The 16,599-nt window shown below is 41.9% G+C and overlaps 1 protein-coding gene across 1 annotated transcript; it reads left to right on the forward strand.

Moving 5' to 3' along the window:
* Nucleotides 1-4,159: 4,159 nt before the first annotated feature.
* Nucleotides 4,160-10,814, forward strand: cbln4 (cerebellin 4 precursor). Its single transcript, XM_050066237.1, has 3 exons — nt 4,160-4,831; nt 6,553-6,669; nt 10,617-10,814. Exons 1-3 carry the CDS (start codon nt 4,565-4,567, stop codon nt 10,812-10,814), a joined length of 582 nt encoding a protein of 193 aa, XP_049922194.1. The 5' UTR covers nt 4,160-4,564.
* The last annotated feature ends 5,785 nt before the right edge of the window (nt 10,815-16,599 follow it).

Raw genomic sequence — 16,599 nt, forward strand, 5'->3', positions numbered from 1 at the left:
GAGGTCTCTCCATGGATCGACTTCGCTCTGACCAGTGGGGGTGTCCTGTTGTGTCTGGCACCACAGCATAGGTGGCAGATCCTATGAGTCTTGTGGGATATGAAGTGGGGTGCTGCCAAGTTCTATGGATGCTCGATCGGATCGGGACCTGGGGACTTTGAGGGCAGGTTGACGCCTTGAACTCTTTGTCACTCCTGAACAGTTTTTGCAGTGTAGCATGGCGAACTGTCCCGCTGGGAGGGTCACTGCCATCATGGGGAGCCATTACCATGAGGGAGGGTACTTGGTCTGTAACGGTCTTTGGATGGGTGGTGCGTGTCAAGTAGCATCCACATAATTGCCCGGACCAAAGGTTTCCCAGCAGAACTTCGTATAGTAACAAGAAGATTCGTATTATTCACTTCATTTGTCAGTGGTTTTAATGTTTTGATCGATGCACAGTATATGTGTAATCATTTATCATTAAATATAATTACAGCTACACTATGTTATCTGATATTCAATAACTGTTTATACAACAGTTATGGTTCAGAAAAAGTTTAAGTTATTCTGGCATTGTACGTTTCTGCAAACCACACATATGTTACATTTGTATGTTATCATGTAGCAGATACTTTGAAGCGTTACATTTCAACAACGATGTGGTTAACATGTGGTTAGGTTTAGGCACAAAAACCACTTGGTTATGGTTAAGAAAAAAATCATGGTTTGTCTTATAATACCAGATTTGGAGGAACAGTCCTCACAGGGGAAGCACCAGTGTCTCAGTAAAACAACAAAAGCTTTTTGTGGCATTATCCCCTCTGGAAAAACAGTGATGGGTCGCTACCAAGCAGCAACCCTCCAGGGCTGAAAAATGAAGCCAACGCAGAAGTGCCAGTTCTTTGAACGACCACTTAAGGCTGGCTCCAGAAGCCAGTTAATCCCCATAGACCCTCATGTTAAAATGCCCAACTTTACAGCTGAAATAAACATGTTTACAGCCTGGAACAAAGATGGTTTTGGTCTCTAAGGCTCATTTCCCCCTTCATGACAACTGTACAGGGGGTGCATTTTTTATATAATTCAGTTCAATTCAATTTAATTTAGGCTTAATTTTTGCATAATTTAGGGTGTGGCTGCTTTGAGTGACAGGCTGTCTGCTGATAGTGTCCTCAGCTTCTCAGTCAGATCAACTCCTTGCTCCTCCTCAGCGCCAGCTTCTTGCCTATATATGGTCACTTCTGGCTAAAAACACCCAAGCTGGTGAAAGCTGTAATGTCAAACTTGAGGCCTCAGAGTCCACAAACCACTCAGTGACATCACAGCAGCTACATCCATTACTTTTTACAGTGAATGGTTGCTACGAAACACAGCAATGGCTCGCCAACCACAACCAGTATTGTTTTGGTCTCAAACAGTGGTCTGCAGCTTGTCAGGTGACTTGTCGAGGTGTCACACCACCTTTTACCATCCCCTCCACCTCCCGAAAGTCAGCTCATACACTATGTCATTTTAGAAACGCTGATATGAAACGTATAAACATATACGTGTAACGTATTCGTGGTTTGCAGAGACTTACAATGTCAACATTTTCCTCTGGTGACTGTCTGAAATTATTTTACCTATTTCTTGGTGATGTTAGAGTTTAGATGTTGGTGAAGATCCTCAGTCACCAAGGTCATAGTAATCTTGAGCCCTGACTCACTCCGAAGTCGTCGAAATCCAGTGCTTCCAATACTATGCTTTAACGTCTACATGATATGCGGCTGGTTGCCGTTGTAGTCTAACAATGCCGGCAATGGCGGGGGGAAACGCTGCGGGGCAAGGATGAAAGTTAAAGCGGCAAATGTCCGAGTAGGGCAGGCAAGAGGGGTGGTGGATGGGTCCAACAAACACTGACTTTCACCCATTTGAATCCAAACGGAGAGCCAGGGCTAGCTGGGAGCGGCTAGCGGAGGTTAGCCGCAGCATGACGGAGGGAAGCACAGCCAGTTAGCCTCCGCTAGTCTCTGAGCTAGCCACGGCTCTCCGTTTGGATCCAACCGGAGCACCGACCCCTGGTTTGTTATTCAGGTTAAAGTGGGAAGAAGCAGCGGGTTTATCGGGCATCTGAGTGAAGTGGAGCCTGCGGAGGAAACACCGGGACCATCTGTAATAGTCCGTGGAGGTGCTGCGGTGCTCGGCTGCACAGATAGGTAACACCTCGGCTGTCAGGATGTACCACTCCCTCACTCCGCTCTCTCTCACGCAGGCGCAGAACGTACGTGCCACTTGGCCGTAGGATGTAGTCCGTGTAGTGTGTTCTAATGCAACTGACACAGGGCGACGTGAGGCGACGTAGACGACGCAACAGTTGGCATTCGTCGCCGCTAGTTCTTTGATGTTGGTTTGGTGTGTCCGCACCTTAAGATTCTAAAGCCAAATCCTGTTCTTTTTTCCGTTGCAGTCTTTGCCATTCGCAGAACTTGACACAGCGTCCCAGAACATCAACAACCAACGCACCCAGGGTATCTTGCACGTCATATGTCACCATGTAAAGTCCATGACCAAAACGTCAATATGTGAAGAAGTCAGAGACAGAATGTGTTGACCTCTGATGACTGGACTGTCTAAAATTATCTTATTTATTTCTTGGTGATGTTAGAGTTTAGATGTTGATGAAGACTCTCACTCATCCAGGTCACGGTAATCTTAAGTGCTATATTGTAGGCAACTGGACACATGACGGTCTGGTGGGTCAACGACTCACATGACCTTAATGACTTGGAGCTCACATGTGACCTCAACGCCTCTGTAAGGGTTCACACCAACACAGAGTTTGAAGCCATTCCATTAAAACTGAAGACGCAGCCTCTTGGACGAGAGGTGAAATGTCCTCAAGAAACTCAAGCGAGTCCAGTTGAATACGATTTAGCACTTAAGGTTAGAGTCTGGTTAGTTGTGCAACGTTAAAAGGCAGTTGTTGATCTCCAGAGCAATTTCCTCAGAGAAACAGCTCCACTGAAGCTTAAGGAAACACACAAGCATCCTTCAGCTATTATTAAAAGCATTATTCTTCATATATGTTTCTGTTTAATTGCACACTTCCCTGTAGACATTTGTACATGTGTGCATGTCAGAGCACCTGCTGGGCTTAGCTAAGTGATTATTTCAAAAAAAGTAATTGGAGCTACTAATTAAACACCAGCCTCTCTATCTGCAATTAGTCCTCAATAACTCTTTCAAGGAAACTACTGAAGGACCTGTAAAACAGAATGTTACTCACTTACATCTCTTTACAGCTACTTTAAAACACTTTACCTTTTACTTTAAGTTCTACCTATCCACATGTCTGTCTGCCTGTCTGTCAGTCTGGGTTACAAACTGAAGGTGCCAGATCATGTAGCACTTTGCAAGTCAGTGGAAGGACGTTCAAATTGATCTGTTGCTTTTTGGGGAGCCTGTACATAGTGACACAAGGACAGAGGTGATTCTCTGACATCTCTAATCTATTGTCAATACTCTCACAGGACACTTTGGACGACCTGTTGATTTAATGCAGCATGAGGTGTCAGAGATTTTTACAGCTGCTGACGCTGAGTGATAAATGTTTCACACTCCTTTCACCAAGTGACGTTATATCTGATGTAGATGTGTGTTTTTCCAGGCCATCAGGGAAACTGTAGGTGAGATTAATTAATGAAGTTAAGGTATTTTTAACTAGGTGAGGAAAGTTTCTCGTCACAGACTTGTGTGGTACACCACAGGATTGTGAAGCTGTAAATTAAAGATGAAAGATTTTCCAGCCCACCTGTGCCATGAGATTATGATGAGTCACTGCATTGAAGTGAAACATGCAGCCAGGGTGGACAGTGCGCTCTGGTAGATCTTTAAAGGCATTTTAATTTTCTTTACATCTAGATTACAGTCTGGATAATCACGAGAAATGTGTTTGGAGATAATTATTTTATGGATTTGTTCCTGGATCAGAGAAAAGGACAGTTAGAGCTGTACATCAGTGTACTTTCAGAGTCATTAACACAGCCAATTAATGAATGTATACTTTAGTTGGACACTGTGGTATAGAATTGGAAGAATATAAGCTTTTGGCAAATTACGCAGGGACAGTTAATTATAACTTCAACCACATGTGCGTGCGTAAAGTGGATGGCTGGGCGCGCACACACGCAGCACATCACTGCGGGGAATCGCTGCTGTCAGACGCGTTATTCGGAGTGGGAGTGAGGGCTATGGACGATTTATCGACAGATTCGCCTGTGGGACAAATCTTCTCTAAAACAGTCCACATGGTTTACTTTTGTCTCATGTGTAAATAACCTAAAAAATGAAACGCATAAACAACAATCGGTGATTTCCTTTTTTCCTGGTTGTTTCAAAAAGAAGGTTTAGACTTAATTCTTATTTTTTGTGTTGATGTCTCACTCGGATATGGCACATATCTGGATCCAATAAGAGAATTTCACAGCGTCAGACGCGTCTGCGGCGGGGGAGACCAGCGGAGGGACTCGGAAACTTGTGTGGTGCAGCAGACGGTCTCTCTTTACGAATCGGCGCTGAAACAGCCTGAGAGAAAAAGAGAGCCATGGTGAACTCCCTCTTACTGATGCTCAGCTGGACTGTGATCTCTGAGGTGGCGAGAGCTCAGAATGACACGGAGCCTATTGTCCTGGAGGGGAAATGTCTCGTGGTGTGCGACTCTAACCCGACCACGGACTGGAAGGCTTCGTCCTCTCCGCTCGGGATCTCAGTGCGCGCCGCCAACTCCAAGGTGGCTTTCTCTGCAGTCCGGAGCAACAACCATGAACCGTCGGAGATGAGCAACAAAACGAGAATAATATACTTCGACCAGGTTAAGATGATTTTTATCAACAATATGTCAAAAAGTGTCTTAAATGTATTTTAAATGCACTTTGCAAATTAATCTTTCATTTGATGTCCTGTCTAAATGTCCTATCTAGTCTTTTCTTGCCAAATTTAATCTTTCTTTGTGATAAATCTTCATCCCTCAGCTTAGTTTGTGACTTGTGATGCAGAGCATTAAAGTGTCATTGCAGTTAAGTGTAGCTGCACCCCAGAGTTTAGTTTGAGGCTAGTTGCAGTTGGCATGTGGATTCCGCACAAGTGCACATACCTATCACACGCAGGCGGGTTTGAAAGTGACTGGATTATGTTTGGAGAGCGGGCATCCTGCAGAGCCCCGCACATCATCATCATATTTGGCTCAAACTACCCCCACCACGCACGCGCACCTACATAATACACCCCGAAAAAAAAAAAAATCAAGCAAACACAAACAAGAATGTGATTAGTCATACAGAGGTGGGCAGGTGTTTGTAACACTATCACTCAGCTGATCCTCTGCCCTCTCATTTGAATTACATAACGTGATCTTTTGCTGTCAACACACTGCAAGTGATCTGATTGGTGTGTGGATCATGTGCATGCTGTTGCTATGAAAGCAACACTTGTCAAAGGTCGTGGTTTGAGGCTGCAGTGGTGTCTTTAACAGGTGTTTGAGAGTCTGCAGGTATCCAGGTGTTGACCCAAAGAAGTCTTACTGTAAATATAGTGTGTGTCAGATATCCTCCTGAGACCCCAGCTTTTATTTGGTAGGCATTTTTAATTTCTCTGAGGTATTTGGGAATGTAGGACCTGATAAGTATTAATAACTAAGCATTGTCTTTGAACAGTTAGCAGTTTTTGGGAAAAAAAGATGTCCTCATATGGGGACGGTGGGTTTGTTTTTAATAGTTTTAAAGTAATACATTAAAAAATGATTTCAATTATTTCAACGCCTCACACTTCCTGTGAGGCGACAATGCCAACCACTGCCTCACTGTGCCGCCTAAACATTGTTGTGCAAAAATAAAAAAGTTCTAGCCGATAATTTAGTCCTGAAGTCCTCAAACAAGTACTTTCTAATTAACAGCATCTAAGCTCATTACTGTTGCCAGAATTGGTCAAGTTTGTATGCCACATGAAACTACAGACATTGTTTAGCACAAGTAATTAAGTTTCAACCACAAAAGTTGATCAGGTTTTGTACCCTGTCCCCTTTTGTGTCCGGATCAGCTGTAGACTGAGCAGTGTCCACAAACCAGGACAACAGGTCTGAGTTAAGCAGAATGAAGTATAAGGTGCAGGAAACCCAGGGTCTCAGGAGGATATGACTGGAAAACATTTTGTGACACTCGAGAGACGGCGTTAAATGCTTTGCTGATTGACATGCTCAGGGTGGATTATTTTTAGCAAGCAAAAGTAAGAAAATCTTATTTATTTAACAACGCTCTATATATCAGTATCAGGCATTTTATCTGTGTAAAATGTGGAAGTGAAAAGCATAATTTTGGTTTCTGTGTAAAAGTTCAACGCTGGGTTTACATCCATCAGGAAAAGTTGAATTGAATATGTTCTGAAGTGTGTTGCATTGAGTTTGTGTCTGAGCAGCCTGTGTGCACTGACATATCTAATCCTAAAACTCCACTGAAATGAAAGCCTTTGTTGAAAATGTTGGCTTTATGAAAACCTTTGTCACAATGTGTGTCTTTTTTTTTTCTTCCTCTCTCGTAGGTTCTTGTGAATATAGGAAACTACTTCACATTTGAATCAGTATTTTTGTCCCCAAGAAAAGGAATCTACAGTTTTAACTTCCATGTCATTAAAGTGTACCAGAGCCAAACCATACAGGTATTATTCTTTGTTTATTTCACAGAGCTGTGCAATTGATTTGGTTGTAAACCTGTTTTAGTGTTGGAGTGGGACAAAATGTATTTTTTTAGGGACTGTAAATTATTGGTGTACAAGGATGGCAGAATCTCATATTTCATTTTAAGAAAACACAGTTACACACTATTTTATTTGAACCCTCCTCCAGAAAAAACCCTGCAAAACCATTTATCTCAGAGTAATACAACAGTATTGATTTTAAAACAGGCCAAATGTGAAGACTTTAAGATCGTATACCCTGACCTCAACCTTTACAGTTCCCCTTAATATGTTAATGGCAGAATCATTTCCACAATGTATTCATTTTTTATTATTATCAATCTGCAAGAGGAAATTAAAATCGTGACATCTTGAGTCACTTAACAAAAAAGCCTTTTAGAAATCTTTGCCCCACGTTTTATTTTCCCAGGTCCAGTTTGTTTTAGACACTGATTTTATCTTATTTCGTTGTATTTCGTTGTTATCTAAATCTATTTTATTCTCTGCCAGATTTTTACTTTTGCCTTAGTTTAGTTTTAGTTTACTTTACTTATTTGCACTACTAACAACACACACAAAGGCTTTCAAGGAGCTAAAAGGATAAAAGGAAAAGGGCTTATAGGGACATCTCACCAAAACAGGGAAATAACAACAATAGCATCTAAAATTGAAGTCAAACCTCTGTTCAGTGAAAGAAAAAAATTTGCAATTCCCTCCCTCCCTGATGATATACATCCATTACCTACTTACTGACTGGTTGATGGAAACAGTGGCTGTTTGATTTTCTTGACCAGTTTTCTTCTGCTTGTATAAAACACATTATAATACGTCCATGGACCAGTGGTGCCCCCAAGAGTGGGCTCCACTTGATACAATTGCCACCCCCCCATTGGGGAGCCTTGAGGAAACTAATCGGAGGTTGAAATTACTGTGTAGGAGGCTAGGGTGCACACGTTTCTTAATCTAGCACACGGGTAGTAATATCTGCTAGAACTAGACAACCTAAGGCATCCGTTGGTACCAACTATGTCAGCATAGGTTTTTAAGAAGGGGCTAAATAATGCTCCAAACATAGGTACAATTTTGGCAAGGGAACACCGACCATCAACACATTCTCACTGCGAACATATTGACGTTTGGTCATGGACTGTCCACGTCCAGATACGACGTGCAAGGTACCCTGGGTGCGTTGGTTGTTGACGTTCTGGGACGCCGTGTCAAGTTCTGCCGGTTACATGCATTGTCTTCTTTCAAAATACACTTCTGTTTTCACAGGAAATTTAACGTTTACATACATACATCCATTTCTGTAAACTCTCATCCGCTTATTGAGGTTCGCGGGGGGCTGGAGCCTATCCCAGCTGTCATTGGGCGAGAGGCAGGGTTCACCCTGGACAGGTCGCCAGACTATCACAGGGCTGACACATAGAGACAGACAACCATTCACACTCACATTCACACCTACGGACAATTTAGAGTCACCAATCTTTGGACTGTGGGAAGAAAACCCACGCTGACATGGGGAGAACATGCAAACTCCACACAGAAGGGCTCCCTCCTGGGATCAAAGAAGGAACCTCTTGCTGTGAGGCGACAGTGCTAACCACCACACCATCGTGCCACCCACGTTTACATACAGTCTCTTTTGAAATGAACGCACTATGTCGGCACAACACCAAGAATTGACATTTTCTTTTCCCTCAACAACAAACACACATGGTTAGGTTTAGGAAAAAAGAACAGGGGCTGGCTTTGGAATATTTTTGGACGCGAACACCGCTCTCTCGGGTGAAAGTCGGTGTTTGTTGGACCCATCCATCACCCCTTCCACCCACCCCCTTCTGACTTTTGCCACCTTAACTTTCGTCCTTGTCCCACCATGTTTCCCCCTGACGCCGCTGGGTGCCTATAACCGCAACCAGCTGCATATCATGCCGCCGTTAAAGGACGCCTTTCTCATTGGTTTCTGACACCGCAAGTCACTGCCCAAGGGCTGGATTTTGACGACTATGGAGTGAGACCAGGCTCCTAGCGTGGTCATTTTCCAAGGGGTCCTTTGAACTCTCACTTCAAGATATCTGAATGAAAATGGGCTCCACAAGTCTCCCCTAAATTGAGAAGGCTTGTTCCTAGTAAATATTATATATCTCTTACAATCAATGTACTCCTTCAAATTGAAGCTGTATATTTGTCTCTATATCTGTTTTAAGAAAAGGACAATCAGCCTGATTGAAGAACAACTAATTGCCTAAAACATGTAAATACAAATACATAACACATTAAATATGATTGTTGGGGATTCCAAATGTTAACTGTACCGGTATTAGTCTATGCACATCAGATAATTAGTATCCTTATATTAATTGTAAAATAACAAGCTGAAGTATATCAGCATGTGATTCCTTAACTTCCCATACTGACATAGTTTTCAATAAGCCTACTATGTACTTCAGCAGCTTAACAAAATCCCTAAAATTCAGTTATGGCTTTTGGTTTTGGTGTGCCAAAACCAAAAGGGCAACCACTGCCCTTTTGGTTTTGGCACACTAAAACAGATTGGTTTGGCAAACCATTTTTAATAGGGGAGGCCCCATCTGGCCACCCCTATTAAAAATTTCTGGAGGCACCACTGAGACCTGCCTGAATCTTTCTTTTCTTTCTGATACAGGCATAACAGTAATCGTTTTCATTAGTAGTTGTGCGGCAAGTTTAACACAATTTCTAACATCTACTTTAACTTAAGATGTTACAAATAAGACACAAACTATACTAAAACATATCGTCTGAACATGGAGTGTAAAAATAATGGACCTAGCTATCATGACGTCTCCCACTGGTTTGTGGATCCCTGTTTTGAAGCCTCGACTTTGGCATTACGGCCGTCATCATTTTGATTATTTGGATCCAGAAGTGACTGTATCTGGGCAAGAGGGTGGAGCTGTGGAGGAGTGAGGGTTGGATCTGATTATCGACAGAAAGCCTGTCAATCAAAGTGTCCCGCCCTTAATTAGGTGGAACTTTTAGCCTTGATAAAATGTAAATGAGTGAGTTATATAAAAATTCAGCCACCTGGGTGCTCAGTAGCTCAGCGAGTAGATTGGGCATCCCATACCCATATTCAAAGGCAATGTCCTTGCCGCAGCGGCCAGGGGTTAAGGTGGTGAAAGTCTACGATGAGTGGGCAGGAGGGGTGGTGGATGGGTCCAACAAACACAACTTTCACCTAGGAGAGTGGTGTTTGTGTCCTGTAAGATTGTAAAGCCAAACCTTGTTCTTTTTTCCTAAACCTAACCACGTGCGTTAGTTGTTGAAGGAACAAAAAAAAGTCAATTTGCATCGTTGTACTAACGTAGTGCATTTATTTTGAAAGAGACCGTACGTAAATGGTAAATTTCTTGTGAAAACCGAAGTGTATTTTGAAAGAAGACAATGCATGTAACAGGCAGAATTTGACAGTGTCCCAGAACGTCAACAACCAACGCACCCAGGGTACCTTGCACGTCGTATCTGAATGTAGAAAGTCCATGACCAAATGTTGATATGTGACGAACCTGTTGCCCTTTGCTGCATATCATCCCCCCACCCTGTTCACGCTTAATACTGTCCTGTCTAATAAAGGCAAAAACCATAAAAATAATCTTAAAGAAAAGAATTCTCGACCCGTACAGTTGTCAAGAATGATCAAATTAGCTATAGAGACCAAAACTGATATTTGCACCAGGCTGTAAACATGTTAATTTCTGCTGTAAAGTTGGGCATTTTAACATGGGGGTCTATGGGGATTGACTGGCTCCTGGAGCCAGCCTCAAGTGGCCATTAGAGGAACTGCAGTTTGTGGCACTTTGTTGTTGGCTTTATTTTCCAGCTCTGTAGGTTGCTGCTTGCTTCCTTTGGCTTTACGGTGGCTAACTGTTATTTCTGTTGTCCAGGTGAACTTGATGTTGAATGGGAAACCAGTCATCTCTGCCTTTGCGGGTGACAAAGATGTAACTCGTGAGGCTGCCACCAATGGAGTTCTGCTCTATCTAGAAAAAGAGGACAAAGTCTATCTAAAGCTGGAGAAAGGAAACCTAGTTGGTGGATGGCAATACTCAACATTTTCTGGCTTTCTTGTGTTCCCTCTGTAAAAAAAAAAAAAAAGAAAAAGAAAAAAGCTAAAGAAAAAAAGAAAAGAAGATTGTAAGCTTACTGACTTCTTCATAATGTGTTGTCACTGTATAATCAAAACATTGCTGCTGCGTCCGTTGGATCTTGCCAAATTGTTGAAAAATGATAAATGGGGATGGATCAGAAAAGAGAGAGGAAATGGAAATCGACTCTGGAAATAGTTCACATTCTCTGGATGTGCTGAGTCTCCGTCCAGATGAAAGAGACTTGAAATGTTCCCTATCGCTACTGTATGTTCCTGTCACTCAAGCAGCCTCAGAGAGGAACACTAAAACATCCCAAAAGTACTTTTCAAACTTTGACTTGTCGGAATATATTTAGCATACTGATTTTTATCATGGCAACTGTTGCATTCAAGTACATCTGCCTTCTGGGTGTAAACTGTATATGCTTGTGTTACTTGTGTGACTTGTCATCACCAGAGTATTCACATTGTAAGTATCTGGGTGGGTTGGGTGGGTGGGGGAGCTTCTCTGGAGCTAATTGTTTTAGGTCAATAGCTGGTCACATGAGAGGGGTGATTGATGGTGGAGGTCACCTTGAATTAGATTTTTTTTAAAGGAGATCAATGCTTATTGCAAAGTGTGTTTAGGGATCAGAGACATGGATGGATTATAGAATAGGTCTACTGGGTGCAAAGGGCCCCTGACCCCTTAAGGCCAAAACAGGCAGCGCATCAAAAAATACACCTTATTATTTGCAATGTACAATCCCACACCGGCAACGGCTGGACGTGCATTCGTGCTCCTGGATGTGCCAGCTTTTCCAGCTTCACCGCCCCCAGAATTTTTCCTCCACTCGCTGTACTGCTTGTACATACCAGCTCCCGTAGCAGCTCTTTTTCTCTGCTCCTATGGCAGCTTGACTCCTCTCCTCAACACTAATGTATAAAGAGAACTCTGTAGCTGATGCTCTGTCCCGTGTGTGAAAACAAATGGATGAGGAGAGACGTGTTGAGATCGAAAAATATCCTGAGCTTAACGACCCACAACCCTGTCATTATAAAAGGCCAAAAAGATACTGCCTGGTGAGTCATAGCTCTGGTTCCTCAGATGAGAAATTATGTTTTATTAGGGGCTGTCCGCACATGATTTTAAGCTAATGCAGAGGTGGAGGAGTGCAGATCTTTAAGTAAAAGTAGTAATACCTGTGCGTGGTCATCTGTTGACGAGCTTCAGCGCGACCCATCCAGTGTTTGCCAGTAGCAGCACTTGACGTGTGTCACATGATGCGCCGCAGCGGTGCCGAAGTGTTTTCAGCTTTAGGCCCCTGGGCTTCACCTGCAGTGTCACTGGGAGATTCTAAACAACTGCAAAGATGCTAAATGACTGCAAATAAGTTGCAAAACAACCACAGGACTACAAAACACGACCACAAATTGATGCAGAATGACTGCAAAAAGACACTAAATGACTCTCTCTCCAATGTATGTAGGAGGGATGGGAGGTCTTGTACGTGTCTGTGCCCAGGGCAGAGTCCTGCAGGGGTCTGATTTTCAAGCCCCATCCCAGCAACATGATGTGCAATTCCACACCCTCCCTGCCATCTGCGCATATGACCAATTAGTTCCACAATCTGACCATCGACACCATCGAGATCTGCAGCCAGACCCAAAACCCCAAATCCTATAATAGCCATGCGCTGTTCGTGATTCTGTTAGGCAGCACTCTTGAAGTAATAATTTTGGGACACTTCATTTAAAAATGAAGGTAATTCAGAAAATACAATTTAAATTAATATTTTTGCTTATTCTATTGAAAAGCACATCTCCACAGTTAACGTACGTGTTAGTAACGACTGAAGCAGCTCTCTTATTCCAGCTGGCCCAGAAGACAGAGCCGACACACAAAGTCAGCAGTCAGAGGATTAAAACATTAAATGAAATTATTATTATTCTCATTTTATATTAACATATTTATCATCTGACACCCGCCAGCCAACACACGTTCTTTATTTTATGCAGAACTGATCATGGAAATAAAATAAAGACAATATACCCCTCGTGAATCATCTTCACCCGCCAAGTACCCATGGGTATCGGACCAGATACCGGACCCTGGCCCAGGGGCCCATTGTGCCATAATCCATCCATGATCAGAGGTCGGATTTAATCATATGTCGGGTAATTTATGCTGATACTGATCTTTGCTGTTGATGAATTACAGTGGTGATCCTGTCTCTTAGGAATCACATTTATATTCTACCAATGTGTTTTGTCAAATATGTTTTGAGAGAAACGTAATTCTTGCCTGGATTATGTTCAGTGGCAGTGTTATCCTCAATGATTACTTTTTTTATATCCATGACTCTGGAGACTTGTGTCAGCATCCTGAGTCCCACGTATGGTTAAGTTTAGGCAACAGAAGCACTTTGGTATCAATATCTTTACATTAATAATTGATCACTTGACTACTTATTGGATTGAGAGTGTAGTGATAAACCCACTGGATCATCACCCATTGGATTTAGGAAGCATTTTTGTTTTTTCAATACATTTTTTTCTGTGTTACGGCCCACAACTTCTGTGTATTTGTTCACTCGCTTGGCTCTCATTGGCATTGTGTTCAGCTGCAGCAGGCATCCATCTTCAACAAACTTAAATAAACTTGCACACTACTTCCCCAGCTACCAACAGCAGACAAAGTTGGCGACTAGTGAAGATAATGGAGCATTTAGTAGCTAAAGAGCCAGATATTTCCTTTGGGAGCTGGTGGAGGCCAAAACGGAGCTAAAAGGAAACTAACAGAAAACAGATTATTGGAGTTATTTTGTTGTGGGACAGGGGGGACTAAATGCTAATGTTGCTTTGTATCTGCTCAATGTGTAAATGGACAACAACCTGCCATATGAACTTAAGAGATAAAATGCCTTTTTAACCCTTTTAGATCACATCCAATGAAATTTTGTGCACCCATTTAATAATATACGTTCAAAAAGAAAAATAAATTTTGATTATTTTTTTTCATATATATATCCAATCATGTTTCCTTCCTGAAAAACAGGGTGTGTGTGCATATGTAAGCTCATACCAACCAATGTCAACCAATAATATCATGACATCCCCCGTCAATCAATCTACAACTTTAAGCCACACAGAGCTACGTTTAAGCTAGCAACCATCTTGGTTTCCCCAAAATATAGTGGTCACAGGCTGCGGGCTAAAATGTATTGACTTTGTGTAAAGTAATATCTACATCTCAAGATTATGCTCCAGGCATTTCACAGTGAACTGATGGATACCACTATAACAACTCAGTTTCACTCTAAAGTCGTCGAAATCCGGCGCTTGGGCTTGACTTGTGGCATCAGACACCAATGAATAAAGGCATCCTTTAACATCGCCATTATACACGGCTGGTTGCTGTTATAGTTTAACAGTGAATGGCGGTGTCAGAAGGAAACGCGGTGGGACAAAATGAAAGTTAAGGCGGCGAAAGTCCGAGTGGGGCGGGTCCAAACTCCAACCTTCAACTGGGAGAGCAGTGTTCGCTTTCCCGTAAGATTATAAAGTCAAACCCTCTTCTTTTTACCTAAACCCCTAAACACGTACGTTTGTTATTGAAGGAAAAAAACGTTAATTTGCGGTGTTGTTCCAACGTAGTGCGTTTATTTTTAAAGAGACTGCATGGAAACGCATCCAGGGTACCTTGCATGTCGTATGTGGACGTAGAAGGTCCATGACCAAACGTCAATATGTGACGAGATCGGATTGAGAATGTGTTGACTATTACATTCGCAGAAACTGTCAGGACCTCACTTTTATGACACGCCCACTTTTCAATTATCAAATCAAATTCCTCCTATGTCACGATACTGAAGCTAGATACTCTGGAAATGCTGCTTCACTTGGACTTGAAAATGTGATAATATGTCAGTGTTTACAGCTTGTTTCTGCTGCCCCCACATGGCCAAAAAAACAACAACAAAAAACGAGTTATTGTAGTTTTATGGTAAGTTACTTTTTTCTATTTTTAACCACAATCTCAATATTTCCCTGACATTAATCAAGTGCTGTGTGCCTAATTTTAACCTTTGGAAGTGTTAATAATGCTTTGGTTGCTACAGTACAAGTGGATATTGTTGGGAAAACAAAATCTGTTGCCACTGAACATTTTCTGACTTGTCAGATCATTCATTCATTAAAATCATTTCTCATTATGTTGATAAAAACATAATTCAGGCAGCGTTACGTTCCTCCCAAAGTGTATTTGCTGTTGGAAAATGAGAAACATATAAATGTAATTTCTACCTGTGTATTTATAATAGACCTCGCACAAGTCAACTTGTGGTTTATGGACCTTAATAAAGTTTAATGGACATCTGAGAACCTTAATTAGTTAACACAGAGATAATAAACAACTTCCTGTCGCTGCTGCTGAGAATAAACAGCTTCCACCGGGCAGCCTGGGATAACTGATGAATTAATAAACTCCCTAATTGTTGCTCTTGAGCTCAATGTGCGCTTACAGTCTGTGATGGCTCTCCCCTTCATGTCGACAGCAGAGATACTGTCTGCCTTACTGCAGTGTGTGCTGCTGGTGCAGTGTGCAGCTGCACTGTTTAAACCCACCTGAAAAGCTTGCTGAGGCTTTTCTGGAGAGTTTATTCAAATTATTTTTTTCGCCCTGAAACAATAATCTGCACCCTCATCAGATTGAACCTCTCTGAAGTGTTTTGGATGTGCGCTGATCGAATTTAAGTTGCGACGTGTTGTTTGCTGACACATTTTTGTCAGTGACTGATAAGTTGCCCTTGGCGTCATTGGCATTGTGTTTTGTAACCAGGAAAGTGTTTGATGGAAGTGATTTTTTTTTTTTTTTTTTTTTTACAGTGTTCTGGTGTGAATAAAGAGGTAAAGGTAAAAACGACAGCAGTGTGCAGCTCAAAAAGCCTCCTGGAGATTTATAGATACAGTTGTGTCACACTTCATTCCAACAATTGCTCAAGGAAACAGGGCTGAAGGTTTCCTCTCTGATATTAAGTGTGCAAACATTTTCATTCTCACAGCTGAGAGAGTACACGAAAGGTTACTGACTCACTCTGCTCATATTTATGACATCATATTTATTCATCTAGCTGAACTGAAACAATCTATATGTCTTTGGGGCCGACATAGCCTTACCTTTATGTGACATTGTTTGGCTCTTAATGAATGTGGAAGCTGGACTGTGCCACTGAAACAATCATACTTACAGTAGGTAATTATATCATCACCTAACACTGTATTTAAATGATGCAAATGTAAACTATAGAGGGTTTTAATGTGTTCATTAAATGTTCCACTTAATTAATGTATTGAAGAATTCTAGTGATAAATAATGAATAAATATTATGATTTTTATAAAGTGATTTTTTGCAAAGGATTTTTTGTTTTCAGTTTTCAGAGTGCTCCATGAATGAGTCCTAAAAGCTGGAAATTATTTAGCATTGTTGCACTTCTGGTTCCCTCGTCTCTAAATCTGTGGGTTTTTTGAATGTGTTTTTGGTTATATGCCTGAAGTAAGGTCTGTGGCGAACACAAGCTTCAAAGACTTTCATGTTTTGTTTGACACTTAACACCCCACTGATGCATTCTGAAGCTTTTAGGTGTCTTTATAAACGTGGTTGCTAACAAGTGGCTAATGAGACTACAGAACGTCATCACACAAAAGAGACTTTACAGCCGCTTTGTGGTGAAGGGACACATTCTCATCCCAAGTTGCCACTTTTACGTCTACATATTATGCGCTAGTTATCCTCCTGCGT

Source organism: Epinephelus moara, chromosome 16 (genome assembly GCF_006386435.1).
Source record: "Epinephelus moara isolate mb chromosome 16, YSFRI_EMoa_1.0, whole genome shotgun sequence".
In the NCBI taxonomy this organism is placed as follows: domain Eukaryota; kingdom Metazoa; phylum Chordata; class Actinopteri; order Perciformes; family Serranidae; genus Epinephelus; species Epinephelus moara.

Coding starts and splice junctions, on each gene's coding strand:
- cbln4 (XM_050066237.1), top strand. CDS start 4,565: ATGGTGAACTCCCTCTTACTGATGCTCAGCTGGACTGTGATCTCTGAG. Junction 4,832..6,552: donor GAATAATATACTTCGACCAG/GTTAAGATGATT, acceptor CCTCTCTCGTAG/GTTCTTGTGAATATAGGAAA. Junction 6,670..10,616: donor ACCAGAGCCAAACCATACAG/GTATTATTCTTT, acceptor TCTGTTGTCCAG/GTGAACTTGATGTTGAATGG.